Genomic DNA, 21,313 nt, shown 5'->3' with positions numbered 1-21,313 from the left:
GTATCATATAATAAAATATTTGAAGTTAACTGGAACAAAACAAGGTTTATTATATAAAATATTTAATAATCAACAACTTAAACGCAAAATAAATAATTATCATTTACACAAATTCTTTGGAAATCAACAAAATCAAAACTGTTTAAATGCGCCCACTTACCCAAGTATAGGGGTAAGTGTGCGCAGTAGTGCGGGTAAGTGTACGCAACATGTAACATACAGTAAATAGAGTCAGACTCATATGATAAACCAGAAAATAGACATCCTCAACCTAATAATACATCAGTTCAAATAATTCCTTTTCAAAGTTATTGCATTGTTCATGCCACCAGCTCTTACAGATGCTGTATTGGATCCAGTCTTCATTCGGTGGAAATATGTATTTTTCTCCACACAGTGGGCAAAATAATTCCTGCTCATCATTTTATTTATTTTCAGATCAAGTCGTATCTTCTTTTTTGGCAATTTATTCTTCCTCTTGTTTTTTGTTTTTCCAATTCTACTTTATAAGGACTTACAGTATCAATGATTGACTTTTTGCCTTTCTTTCGCCGATTTTGAATCACAGTCATTCATCCAAGAAATGCCTAAGGCTAACTTCGGTATTTCTTGGATGGATGACAGTCGTACATATTCATTCCTAGACGAAGGTACACTCATTATTGCGGGTGCCACACTGTCGTTTGCTACCAACCTCCGAAATTAATCTTTTAACAGCTTCTAGCTGTTCCTCTGTGACAACACTTCTATCCGGCATTTCTTTTATAATCGAGGCATTTTTTATGTATAATTAAACTCTGAAATAACAAATTGCATCATAAATACAAAGCCAAAGCGGAGCGGGGTAAGTATTCGCATGCGCACACTTACCCGACATTCGTATGCGCACACTTACCCCAAACCATCAAAATAAAATTTAACCAGAACTGAGCAATATTACGTAATCGTCATCACCAAAAGATTAAACACGGCTTATATTACATAAAATGTACTGTTCGATGGTATAAAGCATGATTTCAAAATATAAATATATTACAAAGGAATGAGTCTCTCATTTAAGACAAAAATCGCAATATTTCAAGCAAAAAACAATACTCACTTACGGAAACAAAATGGTTCACCGGCGGACAGTGAAAAAGTTGCACTAAGTATAGCCTTTTGTGCGCTAATGAGGAGGGGTGTTATCAGTTCGTACCTATAAACCGTTTTTGAAATACTTCGAGTGCGTACACTTACCCGCTGCGCACACTTGCCCCACGTGACTCTATAGTATAGTTAATAATGGAGATATAATGGAACTGTAACTCCAGTAAATTTACATATATATGTTGTAATATATATGTGACTGTAACCCATTTCCATCAGGTGAGCCGTCTGCGTACTATTGAGTCTGCGTTCCAAGAACTAAAGGACTATTTATTTAATAATAATAATAATAATCATTTATTCAGCATAAAAAAGAGTACAGAGTAAAAAAGAAAACTTAAATACTAATAAGCGTCTATGCTGAAAAGGCTTCCGCACTCAGCTGGTGCCGCAGCGTGTCACTACAGCGCTGATTTTCAGTGCAGCCACTTGAAAAAAAGAAATAGCATTCGTGATGAATTTAAATATCTAAAATGAAGAATCAGTTAAATGGATGAATTAGGTATGTGTGATAAATATAAGAAAAATATATAAGGATAAAAAGTGTTGATAGAAAGACTTGTGTAATATAATATAGCTTCAATATATTTATTTATTTAATCAATATATATGTAAATATGACTACTATATTTATCTGCCACGTTTAAGATTTTTGTACTTTAAGTAAATATTTTTTAAAATGATGTTTAAAAGACGAAACTGACTGAATAGTATTTTGAATCGGGGGTGGTAAATTGTTCCAGCATTTCGTGGCAGTATATTTAAAACTTCCACGAAATGGTGCAGTTTTATATTGAGGGCAGATCATGTATGGATGTGACAATCGATGATTTCGCATAGAAAATGAAAGTGTTTCAAATAAATACATTGGTTTCTTATACTTCACCACTCCAAAAAGCAATACTGTAAAATGTAGAGATCGCCTGTGTTCCATTTTTAGCCAGTTGCATTGATTTATATAGGGAGTAACATGAGCACGGGGGGGTACAGAAAAGCAGAAGCGTGCGCATGCATTCTGCACGCGCTGTACCTATTATTTTTTTTGTACGATTTAATAGACAGCCTCCGTAGACTGTGTCCGCATAATTGAGCTTAGACAGAACTAATAAATCACATAGTGATACGCATTTTCTCACTTAGAAAATCACGTACTTTATAGAGTACTCCTAGTCTATAGTAACAGTTTCTTATGGTTTCATGGATATGACTCTCAAAGTGTAATGAGCCATCCATAATGACACCAAGATTTCGAACCTGATCAACAAATATTAGAGGATTTTCTGAAATTGACAGTGTAGGATTTCGTACCATGATCTGATTTATTTTATTTTTAGTAACAAGTACTAGTAACTTTGATTTTGTTGGATTTAAAGTAAAACCATTTGATACAGACCATTTCGCTATATTGTTCAAATCATTATTTAACACTGCTATATCTGGATTAGGATTATAGGGATTTATAGATTTATACATTTGAAGATCATCTGCGAATAAATGATATTTACAAATTTTAATAGAATTAATTATGTCAGCTGTGAAGAGTATGAACAATATCGGCCCTAGAATAGATCCTTGCGGAATACCTTTTACAACTTGAGCAGATGATGATGTTAAAGTGGGAGAATTTGTAGTTGTCAATTGTACTTTTTGATAGCGATTACTTAGATAGCTAGAGAACCACTTTACTGTAGCGTTATCGAACCCATAAAAAGTTAGTTTGGCTAATAACAGTGATATATTAATGGTATCGAATGCACGAGAAAAATCTAATAGTACAAGAATAGTAACCTTGCCTAAATCTTGATTTGTTAAAATATCATTTACTACTTGTGTAAGTGCACTACATGTGCTGCGGCCCTTTCTAAAACCAGACTGTAGCTCAGGTAGTAAGTGATTAGACTCTAAGTATTCCGTAATTTGAATACAGATTGTTTTTTCAACTATTTTGGACAAAAATGGTAATATATTAATGGGTCGTAAATCTTTTAACTCTGTGGGATTTGTATTTTTGGGTATAGGTTTAACTATGGCCATTTTCCAGGCATTAGGGAAAGTACTAGTTTTAAAAGATAAGTTAACTATGTCAGTTATTACTTGTAAAGTTCTAGGTAAAGTTAACAATCTCATGTTTAGGGAAATACCATCTGACCCTATCGCGTTTGATTTCATAGATTTAATAATTTTTAATATGATATTCGGTTCTACTAATTTGAATTTACACACAGAGGAATTGAAACGATTTAAAGCAAAGTGTAATAAATTGGAAATATCAGGAACATTATTATTAGGTAGGTCAAGAAAAAAGGCATTTATGGCATCTGGATCACGTAAATGTGGTGGCAGTTCTTTTACTTTAGTTTTAAAATTACCAACATTATTTTTAAAATTTTTCCATAAAGTTTTAGGATCGTTTGTTTTTATTTATATATTGATTATAGTACGCAGATTTTTCATGATGTAAAGCAATATTAACAGTACGTTTTAACTGTTTATAGTATTCTTTATGTGAACTCAATTTAGTTTTACAACTTCTAACATAAGCTCTATCACGTAATTTCATCATTAGTTTAATTGTATCTGTTATCCAGGGGTATCTATAGTCCTTAACAAAAATTGTCTTAATAGGAGCATATCTATCAAATAATTTAATTATTTCATGATTAAAATTATTTACACATTCGTTAACGTCTTCAGTTAAGAGTGATTCCCATGCAATAGAATTAATAGCTGTATTAAATTCAATCATATCGATATCCTGTAATGGTCTATAATGTATCCAATTTGGTTTCGGTTTATCTTTTCGTATATCAAAAGTACAGGTTAAGAAAGCATGATTGCTAAGTTCACGTATATAATCGATACATACATGTAATGTTCTTATATTAGAACATATAAGATCTATTAACGTAGTACTGTGTTCAGTATAATGTGTTGGCTCAGTGACATGTTGTGATAAGTTTATGTAGTCTATAAATTCTTTTTTGTTTGAGAATTTTGAACATTTAGAAGGTTGATATTGAAATCTCCGAGTAAATCTCCGGAAAAAAGCTCGAATCCTACAAATGTAGTTAGAGAATTAGTAAGAGCATCAATGAATATGTCAAGATCAAGCCATGGAGGACTGTATGCAGTACCAATTACTAGTTTTTTAGCGTTGATGTTAATACTTATCCACATTTGTTCTACTGATGGTGAGTGTGGGTGTTTAAGAACACGAGTATTTAGTCTTATGTAAAAGCCTACGCCTTCACCGCGCGTACGAAAATCAACAGGACGAGGTATATGACGGAGATGGTATCCGGGAACAATGGGAGCGCGTGCCTCTTCACCAGTTCTAAGCCATGTCTCGTTAACGGCCATCACGTCAACTTGATGTCGCGCCATAGCCACAAGGAACTCGTCATGTTGTCTACCGAGACAACAAATCCTGGTTCTCTCGGTAGACCCTACAGTAAATTTTTTGTTTTTTCTAAATGTAATTACAAACGTATGGAGAATTTGTATGTACTTATTATTGTTTAAAAAACGGCATAAGTATGTTATGTTATGTTATGTTTACTTGAGATTGCAACTTTAACTAAGTAAATAATCTATATTACAGAGTTGAAACTACATTTTTCGTATAGGTTTCGTGTGTATATAAGTATAATTTTAAAAATGTACTAAAACTAGTACCACTCACAGTATTCATACTATGGTAAGTACTTTTGGTAGTCCGGTACTGATCCAGGAAAATTAATAAAATATAATGTGAAAATTTTGAGGAAATAAAGTAATCCATTTATATAAAATATAAATTTAATGTGTACTTAAAACTATTTTAAACATTGCAGTAAAGGCGCTTTGCCTACAGAAAGTAAGTACTTGACGTAACGTCATGCATTTAAAAATATATATGTAATACCTACGTTTTATCTTAACGACTAGTAAGAAAATGGTTTCCAATAATTTAACAATGTAATTTTTGCAATCTTATTGAAAAGCTTACTAAACTACTTAAACGATTACTAATATCACAAAATTAAATAAACATTATCACTCACAAATGTGATAGCAAAGATCACTCGGTCTACATTTAATAGTAAACAATAAAGGTTACAATTTTGTTTTATTTTATTTTTTACTTCCTTTTCATACGGATTTACGGAAAATCAAATTTACAGGTATAGAGAATGAACGTGCGTTATCTTAAGCTATAATAAGATTTTCAGTACTCATTTTTATAAAAATCTTACCAGCATATGATGTTATTTTTTCTGCCTAAGACCTACGAAAGAACAATGCAATCTTTGACGTGATGTGGCAAAGTTTGCATGTTCTTTCTTAGCTTTGATTAAATTATTGCTCTTGAGGAGTGGAAGCTAATATAGAGTGATATAGGCGGCACAATATTCTCCGCATTATCCTTGGAGATTTCCGGCGACTTACAAATTTACATATATCTAGAAAATTAATCTACTTACCATTACCAATAATATAAAGAAGCTATATAACGACTATTGGAAAAATTAATCTAACATACTCAAAATCTGTATTTGAAAGGCGTATATTAATCGAATATTTGAGTAAAACATAATTTTAGTAATGTATAACTCTTAGAGATCAAATTATACCGTTTCATAAATAAATCTGAGCACCATCACTAAATAGTTATCTACTCACTTATAGCGAATACTGTAATAGAAAACGTATTATGCTAATAACTACTATTAGAGCAGCATACGTAATTAGTTAAAAATAAAGCACATAACAAGCTATGAGAAATTACAATTCTGAAATATGAATCCATAGACTAACTTAATCGCGCAAGCAGATTCTGCTTTACCAAATCTATTACATTGCTTTGACTAAACGCGTCTATAACGGCCTTTGTTAAACATAAATTATTAGTGGTACCGTCAACTTCATCCTCATCAAATGATCTGTTAGTATTAACATATTTTGCAAGGTTATCCTTTAAAAGTTTTGTTAGATCCGCACTGGTAATACTTGGAGCTAATTCTAAATTATTAGTCGGCTCATCCAATAAACTTTTCAGATCATACTCCTCTTCAATTGGTACTGTAGTGTCCTCTTCACAAGTTCTCTGCCGTTTGACGCGACGCAACTTACGTTTTTTGTCTAAGTAGATATTAGCCACTGTCTCCAATTGTAGAAACAACACTGCGAGTGGTGTATCAGCTATGTCATCCTGAATTAAAAAATATATTTGTAAAATATGTTAAGTACCCATGCCTCATATTACCACCACATATACCTCACATCAGTACGAAAGGGTGAACAGCAAAATGTTATTAATGAAAGTGAAAACCTACCCAGTAACATGGATCGTCAAGTCGTCAAGACTTTTATGTATATATAATGCTGCTGATAGGCTTCTTCATAGTAAGTCCCAAAAGAAACCCCCTAAATAAATGTTCTTATATGTGGTTTAATATCAGTATGTAATTTGCATCAAAAGATTGATTTGTGCTTAATATTGTAGTCTACAAGATGCTAACTACAGCGTTTGACCTATGCACGCACAAACAAGCATGTTGTTTTTAAAGTGGAATGAAAATAAATATAATAGTGGTAGTGTAATAAACATAATTATACTCACTTCATTGGGGTTAACCAGCAATTTGGCAGTTTCCTGCGGCAAATCCTTACATAATTGAGCAACTAATATTTTTATAAGAGCTTCAGAAACCCGTGTGGAGACATCTTTTTCCTGTTAACAAAAAATAAATCCTCTAATTTAATAAATGTAAAATAATTTAATTTCCTTTACTTATAAATTGTACTTTAAATTTATTAAAATAAAACTTAAATTAAAACTTTAAATTAAAAGAATCTTTATTTGACGGCAAACAAATTCGCTTAGTTATCTACTTCAACAATTTGATATGTACGCCGAAGGCTCGCCAGCCACACAGGATTCGTGTAAACTCAGTGAAATGTACGCAAATCGAATGCAATAACAAGAACAATAACCAAGAAATGTACATACTTTTGCAAATTCTCCTACACTAACTTAAAACTGCATTGTTTATTATTCTTTTTACAAACGATTTGTTTTTATTACGAAAGTAGACTTTGTACAAAGTTGACTGCCTGGGTATATCAGCCGCCAAAAAAATTGTATGTAATAAATTTATCAGTTTAACGTTAAGTTATATTGTCGAGCAGTGGAATTACAAGGTGGAATGATATTTACAAGAATGGCAACGCATGGTAACTACACATATTACTTGTGATGAATATCCGTAATGCTGTTCATCCAGGTGACAGTTAGCTCTTACCATCAGGCGGAACGTCAACTTGTTTGCCTTTCCGATTACATCAGTGAAATAATATAATGTCAGAACAATTCACACATCACCGTCTAGTCCCAAGCTAAGCATTTGTTATGAGTTCTCAACAACTGATATTATTATATACTCACTAAAACACGTATTTTTCGAAGCACACATCACACTGGCCAGAATGACATCTATTGACTCTTTTTTACAAAGTACCCACTTTAGTACATAACAGATATAAATACATATTACGTTTTTTTTTTTGTAAACAAATGCATATTATACATAGAAAACACACAGACCGATACAAACAATCATACTCATAAATACAAATGTTTGAACCATGCGAGGAATCGAACTAGCGACCATCCGCTAGTAAGACGGTATGCTAAACCACTGAGGCCGTCAAAGATATTATTCAATAACATAAATGCATTACATGAGGTAGCCACACATTCAATGCTATGTTGACACAGTCTGTATTCTGAACATAATGCCACCATCCACGAGGGACTAGCAATGCATCTCCTGGTGCCAATTCCACCATCCGGCCACCAGTCAAACCTATAACAAATAAATATTAACTATAATATGTGTGTAATTAACATTGGGTGTATACCCACATTATAATTAATTAACACAATTGTAATTAACATATATCTGAATATCAACTTACAATTCACAAATGCATAATAATCGATAATGTTGCTTTAGGTAAAATGAGGAACCTGTAATTGCGTTTACTAATAATGTATGTTTTTTTGGACTACTCTAATGCTGTAAAGGCCAGTTGCGGTCAACAGGATCGCAACTGGCCTGTACAGCTTCACCAGACAATAGGGAGCAAATGCAGATGGCAATCCAAACCCACAGAACGACTTATGGAGAGCCTGAAGGCCAACTCCCGCCTGATACAACTTTAGTCTGAGGGCAATGTTAGGGGTTCAAATCTCAGCTCAGGCCTTCATGATGTTATACTAAATAATATATATTATAATATATATACAAGTGTACCTACAAATATTATCATCATACCATTGAATACATCCATATTATTAGGGCAATAGAAATTCAGTGCACTGTAAACACTAGATTCTTCATAAGGCACTCTTGTTGGTTTAAGTCCACCTGTTTCAGGAGGAAAAAGTATCCAACGTTTCCTGAAACAACAAAGCAAATTATTACATTATTTATTTCCTAATAAATAAAATAAGTATAATGTTATTGCATGTCTCTTTTTTTATACCTATATAATGATAATGATTACTAACAATATCTTTGATTCAATAATATACTTCCAAAATTATTTAGATTTGGACTAGCTGACCTTATCCCATGCTTCTTTTATCACCCTCCACTAGTGTTCCACCAGCGTAAATTGTTAGTGCAGGCAAGTGTATCATACCATTATCATCCATTAAAAAAAATCTTCACTTACTTACCTTAACAATAATAATACATTTCAACATTGTTAAATACACTATAACTTGGTAATAGTAATCATATCAGTATGTAATATAAATCATATATTACTGTTATAGTTTGTTTTTTAATCCCAGAGACTCTTACACAAACAGAGAGATGATATAATCAGATTACATTCAAAATAAGTCAGTGTAGGATGCTTACGTCCCATAAAGTTGTGCTACAATGTTTATGCCATATGTATCCTGGTGTGCTGGAGTATGAGCTCCACTACTTCCCACCCAAAGAGTACTGTCTGTGGCACCTTTTTCAGCATATCCAAATTGATTCCATGACACTTCCTGTATGAAAAAGAAAAACAGCATTTTTTGGAACATGGAACATGTAATAATTTTGAATATTTCATGATAAATTTATAAATAAAAGGTACAGAAGCATAATCAAATTATCATAATATATTACAGATTATTTCCATAAATATACAGTTATTAACAATCAAAATAACTATACTGCTTCAATTAAGGAGTTTGGACATAGCCAATTTGAACACTTTTACAAATAATTGATAACAATCTCAGGACAATTCACACATCGCCATCTAGACACAAGTTAAGCTAGCTAAAATTTGTATTATGGGTACTATAGACTATTACAAATACTTAGATATATTTTTTACGAAAAAACATACACATAGAAAATACCCAGACCAATACAAACATACTTATGAATGTCTGTGCTATGCTAGGAATCGAACCCGCGATCATCGGAAGTATAACGGTGTACTAAACTGTCTAGGCCGTCAATTTACTGTATATAATTATATAAATTGTAAACATAGTCACCTTGTATAATTCAGTATCAGCATTAAACCACTGATGTAAATATTTATAATCAAAATACATCCATTCATTACTAGACGATGATCCATCAAGAAAATTTTTGAAAGTCATTGATTTGATTTTACATTGTCGTTCCCAGCAAGGTTCGTCAGACACGAAATCTTTTCTCATACACCGAAATGGTATTTGTCTGTCACCGAACACGGTGCTCCATTTGTCGATATTCCACTGGCATATCGGCCAATTACTAATATACTTACGAAATACAAGAGGCACATTAACATTTCTTGTCAAATTACGAACTGTATCTTCATTGAAAACAGTAGACATTTAGAATATTAATTTATTATATCTTATAAATGGAACACTTCAACCACAGGAAGGTGCAATTTACAATATATTATATACAAATTCACTACAACCTATTTGACAAATTGGGAATAAAAACTTAATATTTATAATACATAAAATATTTATTCAAAGAATTATTTCAAAGAATCTATCAAATAAAATTAAAGTTGAATAAATAAATCTTTTTTTTATGAACCACATTTTACGGCTCTGGAATGAACATATCAGAGGAGAATGGGAGAGTAAAATTCTCTATGCTCTGTTGTTCCGTTCCACTGATGACCTTGGAAAGTTTAATTTTAACCTGACATTTGAATATTTTATCTTTATTGGCAATACTGCTTCGCGCTTTTTTTTTGTTTTAATCAAAATCGAATCGAAGTCTCGTGTATTTTTTAGGTGTTTGTATATTTTTTCAATAATAAGAAAGTACTGTTACGTAATAAAAATAATACTTTTGAAACATATTCAGGTGAGACAATGGAATCTGAAATCATGTCATTTTTCTTTCAAGAAATGCATCCTAATATTAACCTGAACTCGAATCTCTGCAATGAATTTCTTGATTTAATAGACCAATTAAATGTTAATTTGGAAAAACTACAATTACCAAATAGTGTTCAATGCATATATAATCCCACAATTTATGCCCGAAATACATTTGAACAGTACGTCCGAAAGTATTGTAATACAAAAAAAAAAGTAATGTTCTTCGGCATGAATCCTGGACCTTGGGGAATGTCTCAAACAGGAGTAAGCTTTTTTTAAAATAATTATATATAATATATATACAAGTAGAAATGTACAGAACGCTTTTCCTTATAATCTCTACTTACCTCTCCTATTATTAGCCCCACATAATGTATATAAATTATTTTATTTAATTCCACTACCTTCAGCAAGTGAACACAAATATTCATTTAAAAAATCATTACTACTGGAAGCGTCCTGTCCACTGAACAGAGCACTGTTACAACTTATTAGTGATCAATATCCAACCATTATTGAATCCAAACCTATATTATGGTACTTGTTTCTTCTCTGAATGATGAGGCATCATCAGTTAATTAATAGAGTTTTAATATAGCTTGGAAGCCTTGTGCTTAAGATGTTTGGTGTGCAAACTACAACTCAAACGTAGAACAGTGAACACTTGGTAAGAGTAGTGATTTGAACAAAATATAGAATCTATCAAGTGACAGACTTCCACAAAATATCATCTAATAAATAAAATATTATAAGGCAAATAATATTACTATTAATATAATATTTGTGATATGTAAATAATACTGTGATATTTCATAGTTTAAAGTTTGGTTAATGAAACAATGATATGTACATTACAAAATACTGGTTTTTGTAATAAAAGATTTTCTTGATTGAAGTTCCACTGTGGTACACCAGTGTGAAAATAAAAATTGAAACAGCCTTATCAACATGTATTTCCCTAAATTTATAATTGTTCTGTTATAATGGCTCACATTTCATATGCAACTTTATTTACCTAGAAATAACATAAGTTAACATATTGCTCCTTTTAAATGTTGTAATTTTAAATATATATAAAAATAAAGTTTATTATTATTTTGTAGCCTTTTGTAATAGATACATACCATATATATATATATATGTACTATAGATTAGATTACAGCTTCTATATATATTACATATAGGCTGGTATTGCATTGCTATTTTATAAATTTTAAAGCAAGACTTCATAACTGTTATGAAGTTTTGCTATAAAAAATTTGAAACATCTGTGCTCATTTTTAGGTCCCATTTGGAGAAGTTGCATCTGTAAGAGACTGGCTGCATATAATAGGACCAGTTGGAAAACCTCCCACGGAACTTAGTAACCGACAAGTCAATGGTTTTAATTGCAAAAGACCAGAAGTAAGTATAAAATGTGTACTAAGGTTTATTGGTTCAACACCAAAAAGTAATCATATAGTTAAGTCTTTCAAATATGTATTAAAATTTTAGATAGAGCTGAGGATTGAAAAACCTTACTGCCTTAACTCGTCGGAAGCGTATCAGATACATACATTTAGTATGATTAGATACAAATAATGGTGCAATACAACACACTGTAATAATGTTTCTGATCATACAATGTGTATGTAAGCAATATTCATTGATGTAAATCCATCAATGATTATAAAATAGCCAGGAGTTAAAAAATCTAAATCATTAGAAATGAAAAGAAAATGCTTCTGACGCGCGGAAGATTGTTGTCTACAACAATCTGTCTTCAATTTCTTCTTCTTCTTCTTTTAGTTTAAATGGCTTCCACCAAATGAGGTCGGTGATTTTGCCAACGTCGTGGTTTGGGAGACACAGTGGTGTGGTTTACGGTTTTCTTGACTGTGTTCGTAGAAAGGACTGTTTCAGTTGGCTGAGAATGCTAAGAATAAGGACAACACAACACATGTTAGCTTACAATTAAAATAGTGGTTGAGTAAAATACATGTATAATAAAATATATGTAACAGGTTGACAGACATGACATAGACAAGGATTTTAAAATGTGGGGAATATATACAAAGGGGTTTATATTTTTATATTATTGACAGCAATAAATTTGGCTAGTATTTTAACTAGAGGGGAGTGGGCCAGTGTTAAAAGAAAAGGAATATTAATAGGTCTGGCAATATTACGGGGAAGCATATCGTAGAGTGGAACTGACAGGTTTTGACATGTGAAAAATATGTGCTCCAATGTCCCTTCGTCTAGGCCACATTCACAGAGAGAGTGGTCACGAACTCTGATTTTAAAAAGGAAAGTGGGAGTACATATATGTCCTAGTCGGAGGCGGCATATAACTGAAGTAACCCATTTGTCTAGTGAGCGCTGGGAGAAGAACCATGGTTTGGAGGGTATTTCCGGTTGAATGCTTCCATAATACTTTCCTTTTTCCAGTCTCGTTTTTTGCCATAGGTGGTGCCATGCCTGCATCAACTGAGGCTTTGCCTGTGCTCGTAGATCACGAGCATAACATTTGTTATGAGTGGTATTGCCCATACTCACCGCTTGTCTGGCCCACGAGTCAACTGACTCGTTCCCTATTATTCCCGAGTGGCTAGGAATCCATGCTAGAGCAACATTTATACCAGAGTTATGACATTTGTAGAGACTTTGTCGTATTTCCAAGGATATAATAGAGTTGTTTTTGGCATGGAATGGATACTTCTGGATATCTTGTAAGCAACTTAGAGAGTCTGATAAGATTAGGGTTTTATTAATTTGGTGGGATTCTACGTATAAAACAGCTTCTAAAATGGCGATAGATTCTCCAGTAAAAATCGATGTGGGAGGAGGACATTTAAAACTGAGCAGTATATTGTATTTAGGGATCCATACTGCAGCGCCAGTGTTGCCGTCATTAGACAACTTGGACGCGTCAGTATAAACGAGAACCCAATCTCTAAAGTATTCCTCTATAATTTTATTAAAATCCTGATTTGCTGTAATGCTGTGTTTTTGGATATTAAAGTTTAAATGCACTGTGGGGTGAAAAATTAAGGAATTATAATCATATTCAAAGATAGGGTTGCGATGTGTTCTAATGATTGAGTAAGGCAAGGCTTTAATTGTGTGGAAACTCTTGAGGATTGGTGAAGGGTCCTTACGTGACCAATAAGCGGATGTGGAGGCTAGGTCTGACAGGGTTTCTAAAGCTGCGACCAAAGGATGGTCGTTGTACTGGTAAGCATTTAGGAAGAATCTATCTGAAAGGAATTGTCTGCGAAGTTGGAGGGGAGGATCTACACATTCTACTTGGACTGCGTTATTAGGTGAAGATTTCATTGCACCCAGAACTAATCGTAGGCACCTTGATTGGATTCTGTCAAGTTTTGCCAAGGCAATTTTATTGCATGGTTCTAGCAGGAAACATCCGTAATCAAAGTGGCTCCTAACTATGGAGTTGTACAGAAGCTTCTGACTATAGGGATGAGACCCCCAACGAACTCCAGAGAGAGCTTTCAGTACGTTAATTGCACTCTCACACTTATTAGAGATGTAAGTGAGATGATGGAGACCAGAGAGTTTAGAGTCTAGAATGATACCGAGAAATTTAACCTTGTCTTCGGTTTTGATATTCTGACCATTAAGAGAAAGATGTATAGGGGGAATTTGTCTCTTCCGGGTGAATACAACAGCCGTACATTTGGGTATGGAGAGAGCTAGGCCGTGATCCTCTAGCCATTGGTGTAAATACCACAAGGCATTATTGAGGCCAGAGACAATTCCAGGCAGGGAGTCGGAAGCTAAATATAAGGCAATATCATCAGCATATTGTAATGTATTGCAGAAGCAGGGAACAGATGTCTCTAGATCGCAGGTGTAAAGATTAAAAAGGAGGGGGCTCAAGACGGAGCCCTGAGGAAGGCCTTTCCAGACCAGTCTTGGAGGATGGAGAGAGCCTTGAAAGCGCAAAGAGATAGATCTGGCCATAAAGAGATTGCATATGATGTTGGTCAGTCTCGCAGGGATACTCAGCTTTTGCAATTTTTGCCTGAGTATTGGAAGCTGGACATTGTCATACGCAGATGAGACGTCTAGAAAGACGCCTATAAGATGCTGATTTTTGGAGAAGGCAAGTCGGACTTCGTTGGTGAGTATACTGAGACTATCAATAGTTCCTCTTCCACGTCTGAATCCAAATTGGCTGTTCGGTAGAAGGTTTTTGTTCTCTAAAATCCACTCAAGCCTATTTTTTAATAAGTGTTCCATGATTTTTGCCAGAACCGAGGAGAGAGCAATAGGTCTGTACGAACTGGCATCAGATGCATCCTTACCAGGCTTTAGAATGGGAACCACGATTTGGGTTTTCCAAGATTCCGGTACATTTCCTGATACAAAAACGGCATTCAATATTTCCAGTAACTTCTTTTTCGCAGAAATAGAGATCCTATGGATGAAGGAGTAAGGAATACCATCTATACCAGGGGATGAGTCTCTAAGGTGGTCGAGAGCGCAGCACAGCTCCGGGTATGAGAAGGGTTCGTCCATTCTATCATTTGACACAGGAGGGGATGGTATTGGGAGGCAGTCTTGGGAGGGGGCGAATGGAGGAGCTAAATTGTTATACAGATTATTAAGCCATGGCAGAGGGTCATTAGAAGTAGCTTCCACGCTAGTACATCCCTTGCGGAATGAATTTAACTTCTTCCAGACTACTGAAGGATGTGTTCGTGGGGATAATGATTCGCAAAATTTCTGCCATCCTATCTTTTTTTTTTTTTAGCTAAGAGTCTTTTTGTGCTAGCACAAATTTTGCGAAAAGCCAAATAGTTGTCCAGCGTTAGGTTTAGTGCGTATGTGTTTTCGGCATCTTTTCGCTGTTTAACGGATGTGGTGCACTCATTATCCCACCATGGTGGAGAGCAGATTTTATTTATTGTCGAGTTTTTGATGGGAATTGAGTCGTCAGCAGCTGACAGAAGACATGATATAAATTGGTCATAATTTTGCAAAAAGTTGTGATCATTGTTTGGAGGGAGGAGAGACAGTTTTTGGTCAAGGAGAGCAGAATACTTTTCCCAGTCAGCATTAGGTAGTCGGTATTTCAGAAGAGGTTGGGGAGCAGGGGTGCGAGGGAAAGTGGAGTTAATTATGGTAATATTTATGGGTAGATGATCACTACCATATGAGTTTGGAAGGATGTGCCAGATAAGTTTATTTATCAAAGTTGGGGATGCAAGACTAAGGTCAGGGGAGCTCGGGTTTTGGGTAGGGGCAATGCGTCGAGTGGCGGATCCATCATTCAGTACGCAGAGATTCAGGTCATCAAGTAAGTCCAGCAGGGAAGAGGACAGTGGGTCATTAAAATGTGATCCCCACATAGTGTGATGGCAATTAAAATCACCAAGCACAATGAGAGGGGAAGGGATAGTACCTAGGATAGCTTGCAACTCTGAGATGTGAGAATAATTTGGGTGAGGGATATAAATAGACACAAAAGAGATATTGAGTACTCTTACTGCTACAATTTGGAAGCCAGGGCTATGAGAAGGTATGGTAATTTGTGTAAAGGGAAAGGATTTACACACTAATAGGGCGGAACCCGCCCAACCATCATCCCTGTCATCCCGGAGAACAGCATGACCTGATACCCGAAATGGAGTGCCAGGTTTTAGCCATGTCTCTGAGATGGCAGTGACGACAGGTTTATAGTGATTAAGAAGGTAAATGAGATCAGACTTCTTGTTTCTGATACTTCTAACGTTCCACTGTAGGACTGACTGGTCCATTATTAACAATTAACTTTGTGAGGAGCTGTTGAACAAGGATAGTGACATTGGGCGGTAAGGCTTCAGAGAATTTAGAGATAATGTTTATTAAGGTGCAAGTAAGTAATTCAATTAAGTTATCATTAGGAGTTGGAAGAGGAGTGGTTTCTATGTACTTCTGGTTGTCTGTTAAAGCGCAACCATTTGGTTGTGTAGATTTTGGAGTTTGTGTGATGTTGTTGTGGGCAACTGCATCATAGGATTTGCCGAGAGGAGCATGAGGACGAGGGGAGTTATAAACTGTTTTGCGATAAGATACTGTTTTCTGAGGGGAGGAGTAGGGTGACTGCAGAGGGGGGTGGTCATATAATTGAGCGATAGAAGCCTGCGAGGGATACATATTGGACTGAGGTGTAGATGTCATATCAGCATAGGAGCGCCTAGGGACAGGGAATCTGGCTGAAGCTTCCATGTGGCTAATGTTATATTCAACCATAACAATTTTAATATTTTTTTGTCTAATGTGTTCAGGGCATGTCGAATTAGTGGCTATATGGTTACCATCACATAAAACACAGAATGGTTGCTCTTCTTTTTTGTCACAAACATCACCGGAATGTTGACCTCCACATTGGAAACATCTAGGCTGTGATCGGCACTGTGTTTTTATGTGACCAAACCTGCAGCAGTTACGGCACTGGATGGTAGGGAGTCACTGGGAGAGAGGTATAGAAACAATAAACTTTTTCAGGGAGAATTTGTCCCTCAAAGGTTAGTACTACTGTAGTGGATGGATCCCAGCTAACACTATTGTCTGGTTTTCGAGATTTAATATTAAGCCTTCTGGCTCTAATAACTTGACCACAACTAGTTGGGGATTTTAAGTTTTCAAGTAGTTCTTCCAATGTCCAGTCTGTGGGAATATTGCGTATGACACCCATCCGGGATACTTGAAATTTAGGAATTACTCCACTATAGTTATTATTTGATAAGATTGGGTTACTTACAAAGTTATTGGCGTCAGAGTGGGAAGAGAATTCTACAGAAATTTTGTTTCTACCCAAGGCTTTGATGCCTTCTTCTTTAATTCCAGGGATATTGTGTTTATGAATGAATTGTGCAAACCTAAGAAGTCGGATAGAATAGCCGGCAGATACGTCTGGTTCCACTCTACTGACATGAACTGAAAATGGACCTGAGTCTGTACTTCTATATTTGAACTATGCATCACTTTCAAAACCAGGTTTCGTATAAACTGATTGAATAGAGTTAGAAGGTGATTTTGTTTTTTTTTCATCAATTGCAGGTGTAGAGTCGTCTGAAGCTTGACGCTTCCTATTATTAGCAAGCTCGATTGAGGGTTGTGAAAGTTCCACACAGTCCATGGTAATTGGATGGGTAAGAGGTCCCCCACCATCAGGAGGATCTTCGTCTACACCCACCTCCATCGTTTTATTGATGGAGGTGGGTCATACAAAAACAAACACTCACCGAAACCACTCGTTAAACAAATCACAGGACAACACAAAAAGGAATATATACAAACTCAACACAGTTTGACGTTTAAAATTAAATAAAGAATTAAAATTAGCTCGACCACGTGTTTACCCAACCACAGATCGCTTGGCTCCGTTTTGTTTACCGTCTTCAATTTGTTTGAAGCATGTACTACTCAATATCTAAATCATATACCTGCATCTTTTACAGATTAGTGGTAAAAGGTTTTGGGGTCTCTTTAAGAAAATTTGTAGGAACCCAGAAAACTTTTTCCATAGTAGTTTCGTATACAATTATTTGCCACAGCAATGGATGAAAAACAGTGGCGCTAATGTCACTCCAGGAGAATTTAGTGTAAGTATATTATACTATTTTTCACAAAACTTATTATTTAATCTTTTTGTCGCATTTTATGTTTACGACTGTGGTAGTTTAATGTTAAAGCTGACAGTAAGACCACCATGCAACAGAATTTACAGATTTCGCAGGTGTTATCAATTTCTTTGATCATTATATTAAATGCATCTTAGTAAGTTTTTTTATGTATTATTATTGGAATGGCAAACAAACAGAGAACCGACTGATTATATCAGTGATAACCATGACCTATACAGGACTACGGACATCATGTTCTGTTCGTCTCAATTATTACTTCTCAATTTTATTATAAACACCAATTGTAATAGTTTATATTAGACAAATCAAGTGATTATTATGTGACACCCATAATACATCTTATGCATTGTCAATCGGAGGACTAAGATATTATGACTCTCATACTGTATCACTGGCAGCCGAAACTGATAAGGTGGAATTGAGACACTCATGCAGATGACTTTTTACATTTTACTCGGGTAAACTAATGTGGTATATAGTTACTAGTTACTAATTGCTTTTAATTTTTGTAAAAATTTTTTTTTCAGGCATCGGATATGAGACCGTTGTATGCTATATGTGATCCAATTTTTGTAAAAGTTCTAGAAATTTATGAAGTGGAAACCATCATAGCCGTTGGAAAGTTTTGTGAAAAAAGAGCACAGAAAGCAATAAAACAATATTTACCAAACGCTACTATTCAGGTAAAATTATATACATATAAATAAAATTTGAGTGTCTGTTTTCAACATTGAAATAACCATTTTTTACTACATGCATATGAATATAACTTGGTACATGCACCAAAATAACATTTTTTACTATTTTTGTCTGTCTGTCTGTTTGTTCCGGCTAATCTCTGAAATGGCTGGACCTATTTTGACGGGACTTTTAATGGCAGGTAACGTACGTAATAAGGAGTAACTTAGGCTACTTTTATATTAGAAAAATAAATTAAATTCCATGCGGATGAAGTCGCAGCTAATTTTATAATAAAATTAGAAAAATTGTTGTAATACTAAATATATTTAAAATTAAATTTCTATCTATTCAGAACATATAGGGTGTCTTTGTTTTATTTTCGAATAAAAAATATAGCTTAATAGGTACTTGACATTGGTACTGATGTTATTTCATTTTTTAAATAGTCTATCTTACTGACACAAAACATGACCCCCCCCCCCCCCCCCCCCCCCCCATCCTCCTCCTAAGTTAGTATATTGTATTCGAATTTTCATACTTTATCTACCCTAATTTTGCTCTGATGGCAAAAAAACTCATAACCGGTATAATAATAATTTCTGTATGTACAATTATATGTATGGTTACAGATATTCTACTTACCACACCCAAGTCCAAGATCTGTAAACAACACGAACTGGGAAGAAAAGGCTGAGAACTGTTTAAAGAATTTCAATATTATTCAATATTACATATAAACTGATATTTTTCATCAGGTATGTGTAAAGAAGGCAAATTTTAATGGGTACAGAAATATAATACCTATTGAGTTCATAAAACTGTACAACTCTTCTGAAGGAAAATAGATTACAAAATATGTGTGGCCTAGTGGTCCAATTTCGCCTATAATTAATTTTCGTTCGTAAATAACTTTAAACCTATATAGATACAGTACGTATCTGTATAGGCCACGGTTACCATTTACCATTAGGTCAGCTGTGAACTTTATTGCCATTCCAATTACATAAAAAATATATAACATAACATTTTTCAAAATAAGAGTCCTATATATATTGAGCACTTCTTTGGCTATATAGAAAGCTACTTTTGCGTATATTGCCTCTTTATTGTATGTATTGCTCAAAGATTAAAAAACTTAGTAATCGCGACGATATTGTGAGTAAATTATATTATGTATATTAAAAATTTACTAAATAACATTTGTCCACAGGTTGCTCAATTTATTGATAATTTTAAGAGGACATAAAAAATATGGTTGATTTTATGAGAAGAGCCCTTGAACTAGCGATGGAGGCCATGGAAGCTCAAGAAGTTCCTGTTGGCTGTGTCTTCACCCACGATGGCAGTATTATCGCCGAATCCAGGAACAGTGTCAATATCACTCGTAACCCAACAAGACATGCAGAAATTAACTGTATTGATTTTGTTTTGGATTACTGTAATAGTAACAATATTAATTATAGAAGTTACTTTCAAAAAATTACTGTATATGTAACAGTTGAACCTTGTATAATGTGTGCATCTGCTTTGAACAATTTAAAGGTAAGGGAAGTTGTTTATGGTTGCGCTAATGATAGGTTTGGTGGCAAAACTGTATTAGATGTGAGTAAGTTTTATGAGAACACTTATACCCTTACAGGCAATTTGCTATCAAATGAAGCAATGGCGTTATTAAAACAATTCTATAAGGGCGCAAATCCTCATGCTCCAGAGTCGAAAGCGAAGAAGAAAAAGTAATGTGATAAAAAAAACTATTAGATATTTATTTAATTATTAAGTTTCTATAATTTTTTATGTAAGTGACCATCTAGGCTGTAGATGTTAAGTACATATGTATACTGTCTTTTTTTTAGTGTGCAATAAATATATACTAATATATATAATAGTGTATACTGTATGACTTTGATTACCTTCTTCGTACTATACTTTAGGTTCTACACAATTGATAATAAAATCTATAAAAATGTTACTTACCTTCATTGTTTAAACAGTGCTTAGCATTTACTATTGTTAATATTTTGCTAAAAAAAATATTGGTTTTGCTGTCTTGCAGCGTTCATTCCGTCATTATCTTGTTAGGTACTCCTGCCTATCCGATCTATCCTCTGTCTACTTCAAACGTGAACCGAAATTATGATGTACTGAACCGAGCTTCGAACCCCTAGTGTTGCACAAACCTACGAGTGTTTTTCCTCTTTGTATGCTGCTAATTGGCAATCTGTTAATCTTTAAATAATAGTCCAATCCGATGTGTCTTATTTTACTTAAATGATGCTTGTATACCTTTCGAGTGATGAGGCTCGAGATGAGTCCGATGAATCAGTTCTCTGAGGTTGTCTGCGAATCTATTATATAGTCTTTGGATACCATGTCTTTTAAGTGAACAGACTCTTATATTCTCAGATCCCTGAAGTTGTGCGGCCACTTTATGTCTATTTAATCTAGACAGTTGCCGTAACCA

At 34.3% G+C, this 21,313-nt stretch overlaps 2 protein-coding genes and 1 long non-coding RNA gene across 5 annotated transcripts; 1 reads left to right on the top strand and 2 right to left on the bottom strand.

Moving 5' to 3' along the window:
• Window positions 1–422: 422 nt before the first annotated feature.
• On the bottom strand, window positions 423–1,263 carry LOC131847725 (uncharacterized). The gene is made up of 2 exons (XR_009357730.1): window positions 1,100–1,263; window positions 423–797 (listed from the first exon to the last, which is right to left on the bottom strand). It is a non-coding gene; the product is annotated as an uncharacterized LOC131847725 (long non-coding RNA).
• A 3,792-nt stretch (window positions 1,264–5,055) lies between these two features.
• LOC131847607 (HSPB1-associated protein 1) lies at window positions 5,056–10,174 on the bottom strand. 2 transcript variants are annotated; one of them, XM_059197208.1, is made up of 6 exons: window positions 9,698–10,174; window positions 9,060–9,196; window positions 8,466–8,590; window positions 7,870–7,994; window positions 6,749–6,859; window positions 5,056–6,337 (listed from the first exon to the last, which is right to left on the bottom strand). In XM_059197208.1, exons 1-6 carry the CDS (start codon window positions 10,022–10,024, stop codon window positions 5,939–5,941), a joined length of 1,224 nt encoding a protein of 407 aa, XP_059053191.1. In that variant the 5' UTR covers window positions 10,025–10,174; the 3' UTR covers window positions 5,056–5,938. The 2 variants fall into 2 exon arrangements, with proteins under 2 accessions (XP_059053191.1, XP_059053192.1); XM_059197209.1 differs by lacking the exon at window positions 6,749–6,859.
• Window positions 10,175–10,423: 249 nt separating this feature from the next.
• Window positions 10,424–20,706, top strand: LOC131847601 (tRNA-specific adenosine deaminase 2-like). Of its 2 annotated transcripts, XM_059197198.1 has the most exons (6): window positions 10,424–10,798; window positions 11,819–11,938; window positions 17,986–18,129; window positions 18,699–18,854; window positions 19,482–19,607; window positions 20,063–20,149. In XM_059197198.1, exons 1-5 carry the CDS (start codon window positions 10,526–10,528, stop codon window positions 19,587–19,589), a joined length of 801 nt encoding a protein of 266 aa, XP_059053181.1. In that variant the 5' UTR covers window positions 10,424–10,525; the 3' UTR covers window positions 19,590–19,607; window positions 20,063–20,149. The 2 variants fall into 2 exon arrangements, with proteins under 2 accessions (XP_059053181.1, XP_059053182.1); XM_059197199.1 differs by lacking the exons at window positions 10,424–10,798; window positions 11,819–11,938; window positions 17,986–18,129; window positions 18,699–18,854 and having other exon boundaries at window positions 19,518–19,607; window positions 20,063–20,706.
• Window positions 20,707–21,313: the final 607 nt, after the last annotated feature.

Source organism: Achroia grisella, unplaced genomic scaffold (assembly GCF_030625045.1).
Source record: "Achroia grisella isolate CSIRO2021 unplaced genomic scaffold, CSIRO_AGI_Agris_v1 utg540, whole genome shotgun sequence".
In the NCBI taxonomy this organism is placed as follows: Eukaryota; Metazoa; Arthropoda; class Insecta; order Lepidoptera; family Pyralidae; genus Achroia; species Achroia grisella.
Note: the sequence above shows the minus strand (reverse complement) of the source record. Positions and strands in the feature narration are given on the sequence as shown.